This window comes from Zalophus californianus, chromosome 3, assembly GCF_009762305.2.
Source record: "Zalophus californianus isolate mZalCal1 chromosome 3, mZalCal1.pri.v2, whole genome shotgun sequence".
NCBI classification, from domain to species: Eukaryota; Metazoa; Chordata; class Mammalia; order Carnivora; family Otariidae; genus Zalophus; species Zalophus californianus.
The window spans coordinates 178801781-178816822 of NC_045597.1; the positions used below are offsets into that span (position 1 = coordinate 178801781).

General features: G+C 41.6%; 1 protein-coding gene across 2 annotated transcripts in view; it reads right to left on the reverse strand.

Annotated features, from left to right (window-relative positions):
• The window catches only part of EPHA4 (EPH receptor A4), a 141157-nt gene that overhangs the window by 21778 nt on the left and 104337 nt on the right, over nucleotides 1–15042 (reverse strand). For both annotated transcript variants that reach the window (XM_027589823.1, XM_027589824.1), the window contains exons 7-11: nucleotides 13897–14056; nucleotides 12631–12742; nucleotides 4148–4206; nucleotides 2204–2317; nucleotides 1759–1944 (exon numbers count right to left, since the gene is read on the reverse strand). In XM_027589823.1, coding sequence (XP_027445624.1) covers nucleotides 1759–1944; nucleotides 2204–2317; nucleotides 4148–4206; nucleotides 12631–12742; nucleotides 13897–14056 — 631 coding nt within the window. The remainder of the gene's footprint in view (nucleotides 1–1758; nucleotides 1945–2203; nucleotides 2318–4147; nucleotides 4207–12630; nucleotides 12743–13896; nucleotides 14057–15042) is intronic.

The following is a 15042-nucleotide window of genomic DNA, read 5'->3' on the forward strand; positions in this document are numbered from 1 at the left end:
CAAAGATCCCCTGTTTCTTCTCTCTTCTGCAGAGGTGCTACATGAAAATCACTGTCTGCAGCAGGGAAAACACCCCAAGCTGAACAGAGCCTCCTTTTGAGAAAATGGACCTGCAGAAGTATTTAAACAGAATGTTATCTGTCAATTAAAGTAGTGAAAGGCTCTGGGCAGCCCTGAAGGCCACGGGCAACAGAAAAATATCCTGTCTGTAAAACTAATCTTAAAAAGCAAATAGAGCTATTCTATGCTAATTATAGCCTTCACCTTAGGTAGAAAATTATATACCCTTAGCACCGAGGTTCTGTTTTTGAAGGATTCTGAAGATGGGGAAAGATGTTCTTCTTAGGACATAATAATACCAGTTAACACTTAGGGAAGTTTTCTGTTGTTGTTGTTTAAATTTGCCAAGCATTATGCTAAATACAGGAAATATTTCATCCAAAGTAACCTTCTGAGGCAAGTTCTATTTTTATCTCTATTGTACAGATGAGGAAACTGACAGTTTGAGAAACTAGTCAAGACCTCATGCCGTTATGAGCAGTAGCGCTGATGGGCATGTCTCTCTGGTCATGGGGCCAAGGAGTCTCTAAGTCTGGTCCTAAGGAACCGCAGCTTTGGTTTATCTTCCCACTCTTTAGAAATGCGAACTCACTGCCCCACCCCACATGCTGAATCAAACCTGAAGATGTGGTCCAGGAAGCCATTTTAACAAGTTTTCCAGAATTCCGATGTATGTTCGAGGACCTCTGAATGAACATACACTTCCTCTCACTTTTCAGTAACTTCCTTATTTTCTCTTAGTAAAGGTCATGGACTCTTGTGTCTCACTTCCCCGCTCTGCCCCAGACCACATGTCCAAAGTTGACTCCTTAACCTCCCCTCCTCTCCACCATCTACCCCCCCCCCCCGCCCCAGTTCACCCACTCTGCACATGCTGATTGAGGATGCTTCTCATAGGCACCTTGAATCAAGTTAGAGGAACCTTGGCCTTCCTGGAGACATAGCCCTGGGGCTTACAAGATCCTTGACTTGTAGTCAAATAGGAGGTACCGCGGCTCCTGGAACAGAGCCATGTTCAATAGCAACGGCTTCAGCTAAACTATCCATGTGGTGCTTTATAAAGTGGTCTTAGCCAGCCTTACAGATGTGTTCAGGGTTTGCTTCACAAAATGCATCTGTTGAGCTGTGTCGTATTTTAACTGAAGCGTGGTTCACAGGCTCAGCGAATGCTAATGGGCTAAAAAAAGGGAAGGTTCATCCAGGTGTTACTGTAAATAGGTGCTGAACAGCAAAAGCCATAAATCAGGCAGAGCAGACAAGCAAATCGCCCAATATAATAAAGATTTCCAAGATTCACTCCCTGCATCTGGAGCTGAAGCTTCAAGCACAAGGTGTGGCGAGGTTTTGTTGTGGTTTATATGAAAAGTACTTAAATTTTATTTTGCTTACCATCTGCTTGCGCCTACCCTGTGACAATCAGTTTGGTCTAGCGAAGGTTTGAAAGATGGCGAGGCATACCAAAAATCTGCAATATTAATTTCCCTAAAATCTCACACAAGCTGCCTTGGAAATAGGGAATCAGCCTAAACCGTAGACCCATTGAGAGCTGACTACAAGATTAATGACTTGTCCTGCACTGATTTCCTCCTATTAGCAATCAGTGGGTCTGCTCCATCTGTCATTTCCCTGGAAAGAAAATGTGTGTTTAATTTGCCAGTAACTTCTAACTTGGCTTTGTAAAGGGAGCGACCCACATACATTTGGTGACAACGCCTTCCAAGTGAATTATGTTCGGGTGGTCAAACTGTCCCATGATGCTGGCCTCACTCAGGAAGTCTCTCCTCTGTTTGTCTGTATAACCAGCTTTCAGGGTCTTGATGGCCACACAGATCTCTCTCTTGCCAGGCACTTTGAGACGCCCACTGCATACTTCGCCAAATTCACCTTTGGGAGAGAATATGAATCAACCATGGACCAGAAGCACATTCAAGATGAAAGAGTAATAGCTAGCATTTGTTGACTGCTTCTTATATGCTGGGCACTGCGTTAATGTTTTACATAGATCAAGGAAATTTCATGTACACCGATATTTACATATATACACGTGTATACAATACATTCATACACATTTGTATAATCTACATATGTATAGTTAATATCTACAAAGAAAATAGGCTTATTCAAGAGACATTCAGATACTTACCAACTCCTATGACTTTTTCAATCTTAATGCAGGACGCGTCGATTTCTTTGGCAAATTCTCGAACCGCTTGGTTGGGATCTTCATATGTAAAGGGATCCACGTAAGTTCTAACACCTAAGCAATAAACATGTGATAGGATGGCTGAACACTTCTCAAAAACCAGCAATAAACTTAAGTTGTCCTGGTCTAAAAATACTCAGTACAAAAAGTGTTCTTGGCATGACAAAAATACTTAGCACAAACATACGAAAATGTTTAAATTCTTGCTCTGGTTTTCATTAGTGGGTAAACAAAGAATTGTTAGCTACTTAAGAGGCTACAGATCTACTGACTTCCTGGAATGTCTTCACACTTCAAGGATGAAATCTGAGAAACAACTCATCCCATGGAGGAAAAGAGAGTCTCTACAAGAAAACTGGGAAGGTGTTGGCTGAATACTGTTTGTCCAGATCAGTTGCTCATTTCCTACCCACCATCTCCAGCTATCCTTTCTTGGGAACGTAACTGGAACTTTCTTTCTCAACTGTCCATGTCTACACGGTGCCCCATTTTCTCCAATATCTGGACCAATTAAGCATGTGACCAATAATTAACAAATGAAGATTAAAGCTAGGTCCAAATAGACAAGAGGGATAATACCAGCTAGCTGACTGGAGACTATAAACTCTGTATTGGATCTGCACTTTTATTCTGCTTTAAAAAGAAGGTGCTGTTAGTAAAGACATTGAAGTTCATCTGGCAGATTCAGCTGAAGAAAATGTTGTTCCTCATTGTGAATGGTTTGAATACCAGGAAGTGTAATTCAGCCAAACGCCACAGTCAACTTGCAGCCTAAATTCAGAATGTGGAGCACTGAGCCCAGAGATGTCTGGCACAAGAAGCATTTGTAATTACTGGGAACTCTCCTTTCCCTACTAGAGCTCCTATGGCTTTGGGGCAGCGAGAGGGTGCAGGGCACTACTTGACCTAATCCCTGATTTTCCAGAACTGTCAGTTTTGTCCTCATCTCAAAAAAAAAAAAAAAAAAGTCATTTGTTTTTAAAAATATATACCACATGCAAATTTTAAAAATATGGTTTTGAAAAGAAAACAAGGTGAATAAATAGAAGGTTGTCAGATATCCCATATCCTTTATGACTTTATGTGCTGTAGCCAAGAAACTCTTTCTCAAGATCATTCTTCCTACCCCTGGTCTCTCTCTTCCTTCTATCTCCCTGTGCGGTGCAATAGGGTAGCTATTACCCATAAATTGCTATTTAAATATCAGTTAGTTAAAATTAAATAAATTTAAAATTCACTTTCTCATTCACACTTGCTACTTTTCAAATAATAGTGCATGTGGCTCTTGGCTAATGTACTGGATGATGCAGACAGAGACCACCACCATCTCAGAAGTTTCTACTGGATGGTGCTCCAGGAGAGGCATCAACAACTGTCCATTTAAGAGTCTTCTATCTTGCTCAAGTCTTCTAGGGCCGGTTCTCAAATATTTTCTTCGACCCCCAAATAACCAGAGTACACTGAAGAAATATTAGGAGTTCTGAGCGCCATAGTAAATATTCTTGGGGTTGGAGCAATTACTGTTCATTCCTGGAATTCTTTTCTTCCGCCCAAATTTTATCTTATAACACAAGAAAAACTGACCAGTTAAGCCTTGCCACCTACCTACAAAAATAAGCCAGCAAGACCAATACTTTCCAGGGTGGAGAATAAAATAAGGGAAAAGAAGACTCTAAAGGAGTTTCCCCAACCCCCATCTTCAATCTCACTTGAAACAATCCCAAATCACTTATTTCAGTTGGATACCCTTTAAGTCCACTATTTAGATAATTCCATGGGAGGACTATAATATTAATAGTCATGTGAATTTAATGTAGGCATTTCTAAACTGAAAACATGAGACATGCTCTAAAAATAAAATTATTTTTAATCCAATTTTTGTACCTTGATTCAAATGTTTCTCTTCATCTGCTTCTTGTTTAGCTTTACTGTATTTACTCCGTCTATTAAAAATTAAAAAAAAACACACAATTATTTTCAAAAGTTGTATGCCATAAATTCTTTGCTACCATAAGTCAGGCAAATACACTGTGCATATTTCACAGATGAGTAAACTGAGGTTTATGGGAAGTAAAATAATAAGGTGAATAACTGTCACTTTGGTGGCGAATGATATTTCAAGCACAAGCAGTCAGAACCCAGAGTTTCTGCTCTTAACCACAATACTAACCTGAGGTGATAAAGCAAGTATTTTATAACATAATTTCAAATCTCAAGAATAAATTTATCTTATCTTAAGAAATTTATCTATCTTAAGACAGACTGGCTAATTTTCCCATACATATTCTGAATTAAAGTAAGTTTCCATGGGCGAATTCTGCAGAAATCAAATGGCAGTAGTATTCAGTTCCTGGTATTGATAGGTAACAGTCCTGTTGCTCTAACCACAATAACCACTACCACAAAAGACTCATTATCATATTAGATGATATTCTTAAAACAATAGTTTTGTGGTTATTGGTTTCAGCTGCTGCTTACAAACTCCTAAATTATTAATGAAAATTTAAAAGGTAAATATTTGCTTTTTACTGGATTACGTTCCTTAAGAGTTCGCAGAAAACTTGCAAGAGCAAAAATGAGAAGTTTCCATTTGTAGCCGAATTCTCTTTTTCCAAAGAAATGGTGTATGGTCTCACCATTGGCATTCTGTTCTAAATGTCATAAAGAAATGAGATTTGGGTGGGGGGTGGTACGCCTAGATGGCTCAGTCGGCTAAGCGTTCGACTCCTGATTTCTGCTCAGGTCATGATCTCAGGGTTGTGAGACTGAGCCTGTTGTCAGGTTCCACGCTCACTGGGGAATCTGCTTAAGATTCTCTCTCTGTCTCCCCCTCTGTCCCTCTGTCACTCACCCTCTCTGGAGGAAAAAAAAAAAAAAGAAATGAGATTTGGGTGTCATAAAAGTCTTGGGAATCAGAAATCTTGAATACATACAAATCTTAAGTCAATAATCTTGATGCATATATATATACGTGTATGCGTTTATGTCACCTACGTGAATCAAAAAATCAACTCAGTTGGTACTACAGCTTTCTAAAGTTTAGGAAGATGAGGTCAAATAAGTGAATAAAATGTGTACATTTATGTTTCTGTCCAAAATGTAAAGTTCACATTGGCATTCCTCTCGTGTTTTTTAGGAGCTTCACAGACGAGGTAAGCCAAGACTCTTGCAGATGAGGAAGCTGACCCAAGATCCCCGCCAGGCCACAGAGCATCTTGACAGTGCGGCCCCATCAGATTCTGGAAACCTGAATCCCTGAACTCCGAACAAGAAGAGAAGGGTGAGATGATCGTGTAGAAGAAAGAACAGCAGAGAAGTGGACGGGGCCGCGAGGGGCGACCAGAGAGGAGCCGAAGCACCATACCCACATCCCGCCGGACTGTCTGCAGATGACCCTCCATGGGTGTCATTTCCCTGCAAGTAATAATACCTTGCACTTTCACACTGCATTTAACTTTCCAAGGTGCTCTGTACACATTATCATGCCCTCCCCCAACTATTTACGAAGCAGGAATCAGCTTGGTTGTGATTCAGTCACTCAAGTTAACCCGCCAAGTGTGTGGAATGCAGTCCCAAATAATAGCTTGCCTTTTTACTTTGCTTTTAACTTTTTAAAGAGCCATCCTGTCTATTATTGCATCTTCCCAGCAAGCCCAGGGAATTAGGCAGGCAGACAGACACACACTCAGTCCCACCGTATAGGTGAGGCAGGGGGCCCGCGGCTGCCCCACGACACTCTTAGCAAGGAGAGGAGTGCGCCTGCCCCGATCTGCTTGCAATCTCACATGCCTCTCATAGTACAGATGAACTTACACCAAGATCTCTGATGAGATTATTATAAGTAATACTACATTTTATATCAGTAAATCCACTTAAACTGGATGCCGCTGCTTTCAGAATCCACTGGTTCATCAAAGAAACGAAACACATTGAAATGTCCTGAAACCGAACCTTTGTCTGAAAGATGTAGTCCCCTTCAGCCCTCCCCATCCCCTTCCCCTTTTAAAGGAAATATGAGTGTAAGGTCAGGAACTATGAAAACAAGATTTTATGTCAGGGAAACGCGTGGCTGGGTCCCAGGGGTGTGATAGGGTCCTGCCAGCCTGAGCGATTGTATCTTATCAGAGCTCCTAAAAGCATTATCTAAAATTACAAGTATATCTCTTGAACCACTTTAGATTTCCAATGCTGATTTGAACGTCTCTCCTTTAGAGAAGCAAAACAATGCATTGAGCAGGAGAGCTTTGGTACCAACTTTAAAATGCCAGTGAGTTTGTCAAAGACCCTGTAATATACCAACAGAAACAAGGGCCTCCAGCTGCCCAGGAGGGCAGTTATCTGTCATCCATTAAATATGTGTGAAGCCAGAGGAAATGCAAAATGGCAGGGATCATTAACTATAAGGCCGACACGCCCATCCCCTCCTCAGACTTCTAAACACAGGAGGAGGAATTAAACACGAGGTGAAGGTGTTATTTTTAAAGAAACCTCTTGATTTGCAGTGTTACTTGGGGGAGAGGACCCTCCAGGAGTACAGAAAATGCTGGAAAAGAAACACAAGGAATCACTGTTCAAACACTAATGGTAGCCTATTAGCTTTTTCAGAAGACATTGGAAACTAAAATGCCTAAGCTCCGCTCTACCTTTGTCACCTGATGACCCTTTCTCCTTGGCTCAGGGGAGGACAATGTGTCCGTTATTGTCCCAAGAAAGAAGCCCATTGAAGCTGGTCAGCCAGGCTGGAGGATGCCACATGGCCTAAAGAAGGGCTAACTCTAAATTGACCTCCACGGGCGGATCACCTGAATGGCAGAAGGAAACCTTTGTGGAAGATTTTCTAATTACTGGGACTAGAGGGCAAGCTGATTAAAACAGCGTGGGAGGGGAATGGCTTGTTAGTGAATGCTCCAGAAGGAAGCAAGGGACCGTTCATCTGCAGGAGTGAGAGGGAGGAGCCTCCCCGGCAGGTGAAGCTGCAAGTGGGAGCTGAGCCCTCCCCAGCTTGGGTCAAAGGGGGACGGAATCAGGGTATTAGCAGGCATTGTGGAGGAACAGCGTGAGCCCTGAGCCCTGCCCTCCCAACTAATGTGTCCTTCTGGCACCTTGACTATTCAAAAACACAAACAAAACACTGGAGGGGGAGCGTGGCAGGGGCCCAGCACAAACCCCGCTTTTATTAAAATACTAACTTTCCTTGATCAAGTGGATGGATTTGATTGATGTGGTTCACTGTTCCAAAACTAATTAGTAAAAGGTAAGTAATTTATTCAGCTAAAGTGCAGATTAAAGAAGATAAAGCAATGTAATAACTAGCACGGCTCCAGGAGGACCCTTTCCAGCGTTTAATGGCATCACCCGTGAAGATTCATAGAAGCCATCCTTCTTTCCCCTTCCTTAAGCTGTCATTGTTCTTGCACCAAATGATGTCTAAATGTTCTTCACAGGCAACATTTTGAAATGGGTGGAAGTGAACCGTACAATTGCACGCAAGTTGTTTAGAAATGTTCCTGCAGTACCATCTGCCCCCTAATTGTATGAATTCACATGACTTCATCGGAGCCAATTTAGGCTAACATTGGAGTGTATTCATTCTTATGTGATCATAATATTCCAATTAGGACACCAGGGAAGATGGATACAGACTGAATGGTAACTGTTTTCGCATTACATGAACAGTTAGCTCCAAAGTGGAAAAGCTTAGCCTTCAGACGAAGACAAAACCAACTCACAAAGTCTGACTTTATAGCGTGCATTCGATCGGCACGGCAATTCACAGATTATCAGGGCTACCAACGGCACCGAGGAGACTCCTGAAATTTTGGTCCGCTAGTATGGTCAGTGTGGGCTTTAGATATAGATCCGTTTTTTCAGTTCAGAAGACATTAGAATCATCTGTGCCAGTATTGGAAGTCAGGAAAGTTGGGCTCCTGTCCCGATCAGGCAACTAACCAGCTGTGTGACCTTGGTTTAGTTCATTGTTTAACCTGCTCTCCAGGTTCCCGGTAGAGAAGGTACCAGTGTGAGAATGAGGTAGTTTCCTGAACAGGGGTCTTTTGTGTCCTTCTTCACAAATTTTACCACAACCACCTCATTTTTTTTTTCTTAAAATCAATTCACTTCTTTTTCTTTAATTCGAGTAAAATGGGTACAATGTACCCTAACATAAACGGACATAACAAAAACCCAGCAGCAATCCTCTATGCCTGGTTTTCAGGCAATACTTGTCTCTCATCACCAAACTGTGCTTTAGAAATGAGAAACTCGTCTTATGTTCTAGTCCTTTCAAAAGTTTTTCTTGCACAGTAGAATAGTATTTGGGGAAGACACACTGGCCTCAAGCAACCGGGATTAATCGCGTTTGGGACAACCTGATGAAATCATTTATAAAGGGGCAGGGGACCAGGGAAATGGAATGCATTCGTTCATTAGTCCCGGAGGTTATGACCTTATCATTGCATTTTATGATGTCGCTGTTAACAGTCCTTTCAAAATCACTTTAGAAAGCAATAAAGCGGTTACACGGTGGAGACCACAGATAGATACCTACAGGAGTATGGGGACGTGGTACCATATGCTACTGAGAGAATGTACAGACATGGTCTGGGATAAACTTTCTAGGGACAGCATCATGTAAGTACAAAGGGTATGACACTTGAACAACCCAATAGCAAGTACAATTGTGTGCCCAGAAAGCTGAATTACACATCAAGGGATGAGGGAGTGCACTGATTGTAGATGCTTGTAAAAAAAAAAAAAAGTAAGTGAATTTGTCGGGGCGCCTGGGTAGCTCAGGCGGTTAAGCATCTGCCTTCGGCTCAGGTCATGATCTCAGGATCCCGGGATCAAGCCCCACATCGGGCTCCCTGCTCCGTGGGGGAGTCTGCTTCTCCCTCTGCCCCTCCCCCTGCTCTTGTTCTCGCGCTCTCAAAAAAAAAAAAAAAAAAAAAAGTAAGTGAATTTGCCTAACATGATGTGGGTGGTAAAAACATATAATGGGTCTTAAGTCAACTTGCTTTGTATATCATTTTAAATATATAAATAAAAATAAATGTGGGAGTTGGATTCTTTCACTGAGATCCCCAAATGTTTACAACACATCCAAGTCGGCCAAAAGGAAAAAGCTTTCTTCTCATTGAAAAAAAATGGAGATTACCCTGGCTTGCCTAAAGCTGAGGCTTCTCAGTATAAAGAAGATATAATGAAATAAATGAAACAATAGCTATCAAAAAAAAAAAAAAAATCTAGCAAGATACCAGCTGTGAGCCTGAGGCCGTTTCCTCTTTCCTAAATGACAAATTAGCACCAGACAGATTTTTCTTTGAGGTAATCAGGAGGGTTGAAACTTTTCTCACTGTGTGGGTCCCTGTCCTCTACTTCTGAAAAAAAAAAAACTCACACTCCATCCCCTGGTGGGACTCAGTTGGAGGGGAATCACCGTATAAGGGAGCCCCTCTGTCTCAACTTTCCATGGCTCTCAAGGGCGAGAAGCAACCCTATCATTTTCCGGGCCAGAGCGTTCCATTTGTTGCCTTCCCAGAGAGCTGGCAAGATTATTTGGGGTGCCATTTACCACCTTTCATTTGTACTCGCACTTAAAGCAGGGACCAGACTTCTGTCCGCACTACCTGTCTCCTCTCTCTTCACCTGTTCTTGTCACATTTAAACATCTGTAGGCCAATGTGACAGCACATACAGCCAGCATGCGGAGAAGAATCAGCTGAGTGTGCATCAGCCGCGGCAAAGCCTGTCAGCTACCTGGCTCCAGGCAGCCTTTCCCATGACAGCTTTATGGCCGACACTAAAGAAGAATCAATAGGAGGGCAAGGGGTTGACATTTCATTTTCTAAAAAGTGATCCATTGAGGACCAATCACCAAGCAGTGTTTATCAGCCTTGGGAAGTGACATTTTTTTTTTTAATGGGGGAGAAGGGACAAGAATCATCGCTGGGTAACTCGACAGGCTCAATTCTCTAAGGTGGGGACTCATAATTGGAAATCCGATGCATCCTCCTATCAATCCTGCCTTAAAGACTAAAGTGATCAATAGAAGCAGAAAGAAAATTAAGTCATCAAGTGTGCAATTCTATTTCCTATAGCTACAAGCTTTTTAATAAGCTCGTCTTCCCATTACATTTTCTTGGGCTTTTGCTTTCTTTTTGTCAAAGTGGAACATCTGAAAGAAACTTATAATGAGGTGATTTATTCCTAATTATTCTGGTTTCACTGGTATATTTAAGGTAACTTGAAAAAAAAAAGTAACTCTAAAGAAAAGCTGGACAAGTAGACAAAGCTTCCCTTCAACATCAAAGAGAAGGTTGAGATACAACATGAGACCCACTTTCTGCAAACAAATGTTCCCTCAAATGGTTCTAAGCATCATATGGTGCTGGATTTTAGCCAAAGATTATTTCGACGTGGAGGTAATTAAGAATTTTTTTCCTAGTTTTAGACTTTTAAACGTCTTCCTTCTGTGATAAAATTTTATTGATATATACTGTAAAATTTTCAGGCACAGAAATACATAATAATGAAAACAAAAGCCATGTAATTTCCACGAAGTCTCCAGCCCTGCTCCTGCCCCCACTATCAGATGGATATATATGATTGCATCCCCTTCCCCTGTGTTTGTGTGCCTAGCATGTGTACGTACGCAAAACCAAAAGGCAATGGACGAGAAAGAGGTCCATCCTGATTGACTTCCAAAATCAAATGCCAGAACAGGAAAGAATACTTGAAATTCAAATTCTGTTTAGGCCAAATTAGAGTTTCCAAAGACTGAGCTATAAGGGTGCAGTGGGCATGTCTAGGGATGTTCTATGTGTGCAGTCCAGCGATAGGGAGAAGTGTTCACGGTGGATTTCCCTTCTTCAGGTTGGAACTCACAGCTCTAATCACACAGCGATAGACTTTGCACCAAAAAGAACAAACACAATGACAAAGGTAGGTGGTGCCTGCACACAATGAGCTCTTGCTGCATACTGCATTAGAGCGACCAAGATTGATTTCTATAATTCCAGTACGTTTTGGAGCATGGGAGTGGGGAGGCATGATATTAATAGATACGTGTGACAACTGAGACCATCCTGGCAAATTAGGATATACAGTCATCACCCTAATTACAGTGTACCACAAAGTGAGCACAGAGCCTGATGGCTTGCTCAGGCCAGTGGCAAGAGCCAGAAGCATTGTTGTGACATCAATGAGATCACCAAAAGGAGGGGCAGAGAGAGAGGACACAGCAGACATTGGCCAGGGAGCTGAGCATGGCTACTGGGTGTCCAGTAGTAGCTCTTCCACTGAGGGACTCATGACCCTAGACAAGTGTTATGTTTTCCTATCATGTTCCTCTTCTGTAATGGGAAAAAGTTTATATTGAAGAGGATCATTTTGATGTCTGCGGGTTCTGCCTTTCTTTTGCCAAAAGCCCCACCTTGTGAAATAGTTGATGGCACAGGGGAGTGAAGGTTGGAGAAGCCTAGATACTGGAGATGAGTGGCTGTCCCTCCTTGACCCCATTCCTCTGGAGCCTCTGACTAGTGTTAATAAGCAGATGGGGGCAACAACAATAAGGAAAACTAGTTCAAAAAAATAGGCTGCCAAGCCATTTTTATTTCTCTCTTTCTTTTCTAGATTGGTTTTCAAGTATCAGGTTAGATTGCAGACTCTCACAGAATTAAGTAATCTGCTGTTTTAGATTCATTTCCAAGAACAATGCCATGTTCACAGCGCGCTTAATAGAAACTCTCTAGAAATGGTGATGGCCTCTCCTGAAAGAAGACTGAGTGCAGCACCCAATTATTTGCTTTGGTTGCAATTATTATTAACCAAACTCGAGTTGAAGCACTTACTGCGTGCTAGATTAGCTACTTTACCTATCAAAATTCTCCTGTCAGTAACTCTTAGAGGCAGATCTTCTGAGATCCTCTATCCCTACTTTATAAAAGAGGAAAAAAAAAGATTCAAAGAGTTTAAGTAATATAGCTGACAAATGGCAGAGCTTAAATTTTGGACCCAAGTTTTATATGGCTTCTTTTTTTTGCCTTTGGCAGTTAAGTCTAAGCTTAAGAGAGGTATAAATGTAACACCTTACAGCTTAGAGAATCTAGCTCTCATTGGCTTGCTTTTCAGCTGGGTTTCCAGGAAATAGCTGGGTCTTTCCAGGACTCTCAGCTGTGAGGGCTGCCACTGGGGCCAGTCCAGCTCCAGTAGGGGTGTGGGGAGATCAAAGCCAAGAGGAAGGAGCTGGCCCTGCACATGCCCTATTTACGATGCTAATCAAAAGCCTCAGCTTTGCTGGGAGGAGACAAAAAGCTCCCTCATAAAAACTGGGATGGGGGCGGTGGGCAGTGAGGGGCTTAAGGGCTTACCTCCTGCTGATGACAAAAGCTGCGATGAGAATGACCACCAGCACCACACTGCCTGAGACTGAGACCAGAAGGACGGTGGAGTTGGCCCCATCTCCAATGATCCGGGAAGGCACTGGCAAAGACAGTTACACAAGGATCACCTCTGGGAAGGTCCGACGAGCTAGAACTTCTGACTGGGTCACGAGTGTCAGCGTTCCGAAGCCACCGGGAAGGCTCACAGCCTCTTTTGCCCTTTGATAAGTACTTATGCGACAGCATTTCTAAGACAGCCTTAAGGAGATGAAGACTTGTCTTTTATGTATTTGTATGAAGAACTTCAACCAGAAGACTCTTACTAAATCCTCTGGTAAACATTACCACTTATTGCTTTTTCTTCTTTTCATTTCTAGTTTCATCCCTAACTCATTGAATGATTGGATGCATTCCTTAGTGAGAAAGACACTTGGAAATTTCAAAAAGGACAAGCAGTTTTGAATACCTGCCCACATCCCCCGCCCCAAATCGATCCAAAACCTGCTCATTATTGACCAGACCAGAAGCCACTTCCTCCTTGAAGCCTTCCAGGAATATCCCCCCAAAAATGTCAAACCCCATCAGATTCAATCCTAGAGTACTTTCTCTTCTGCTTTTTCAGTCTTACTTTATTTAATAATTCATGAAGAAAATGACTTTCTAGAACTGATGTTGAAGCTTCTTCTCCACTATCTCCTTAATCCAGTAAGCTCAATTTCAGTTTGTTAATTACATAGGTGGAGCCATCTTATGTAAACCGCTCATTCAATGGGCATGTCCTTTGTTAACATTTTCAAGTCAATCAGTCCAACTCACAATGTTGAGAGAGTTGATATGCTTGTCCAAAGGCTCTTAAAAAGAAAAAAAACTGATCTGACTTGATTTAAACAGATTCCTAGAAATAAATAAAAGAAGATAAATTTCGTCCCTTCTTTACTCTTCCCAGGGAGAAAACTTCCTACCTCCTTTAAGATAGCTATGCAACTCTCAATTCGTCCACTTATCAATCCCATTTTTCCATGATCAATAGAAGACTCAAAATAAGAAAAAGAAGAAAACATTTTCTAATCACATGCATAGACAGGTTAGGTAATATGGAAAATGCTCTTCTCTAAAGAGCATGAGCTTTTCTAAGTTACAGACATCGTCATTTCAAACCGTGTTCGTTGTCAATAGAATGTTCGCCTAACCAGAAATTAGGTACAGCTACTTAGATTTCACCTGGACTGTAAAAAGGGCCTCAGAAGTTGGTACCTGTGTTGGTCGTGACCTCCAGTGGCTCACTGAAGTCTCCATAGCCAGCTGCTGTCCTGGCTCGGACATGGAACACATAGGAAGTCAGAGGATTCAGGCCTTTGATGTCCGTGTTCCTGGCAGCTGTCCGGACAATGCGGTAGCTCCGCTCATTCTGATCCTGCATCATGGGATGATAAAATTAGGGAAGGTGGCAAAATAAATCCCCACTTACTCTAGGCACATAATTAAAGGAACCAAGCCAGTGTCCTTAGAAGTTGAAAGTAAATAGAGATTGATAAGCTCTAAACCTCCTATTCTCTTCAATGTTGGAAGTACCATTGTAACATCTTGGACGCTGAAGGACATGTGGAGTTTGGGTGTGATCACTGTTGACACTGACCATATGCAGATCTCTATTTATGCTCTTTTTGAAAAAGGAAATCAGATGATGGTTGGTGGCTTTTCTCACTCCACAGCCAGCAATTTAACAGAAATAACCATAAGAAGGTCTCTCATCTTTTTCTATTTTCCTTCTAGAAAATGTCAAAAATGTTGTAATCTGGTTTCAGTGAAAAATAAGTCCTGTCCCCTTTTTGCTTTTAATAAGGAAGCCAATAAGTGATGATCTTTAGAAAGAAAGAGAAGTCAATTGTTCATTTTCTAGACAATCTTGAATGCAAATAGCTCTCTTCAGAATTCTGTCCTTTAAGAGAGACAAGTTATTTGTAAAACTAATGTCTTTCTATAACTTTAGGAGGCTGAAAAATGTAATTTTCCTTCCCTGATTTTCTATTAAAAGTCATCAAAACCCACACCTTGATTCTGAATAGCAGTGATCTACTTAAACAGATCATTATTTCGACTTTTATGAGTCACTCTCACTGATAGAAGGCTTATATATAAGAACCTCTTAGTTATCTTGATTTCCACTACTAGAAAGAAAAAATGGTTATATTAGAACACAATTCCTATTTTTCATGATAACCAACTTAATACATAACATTCATAACTGGATTCGACTGGGGAACAAAATGCTTTTGGTTTTGAGATTCCCTGGTACTCTGGATTTATAACTGGCTAAAAACTAAACAGAAAAAGAAAGAAAGGAGGGAAGGAGAGAAGGAAAGAAAGGAGGGTAAGGGGGAGGGAGGGAAGGAAAAGAAG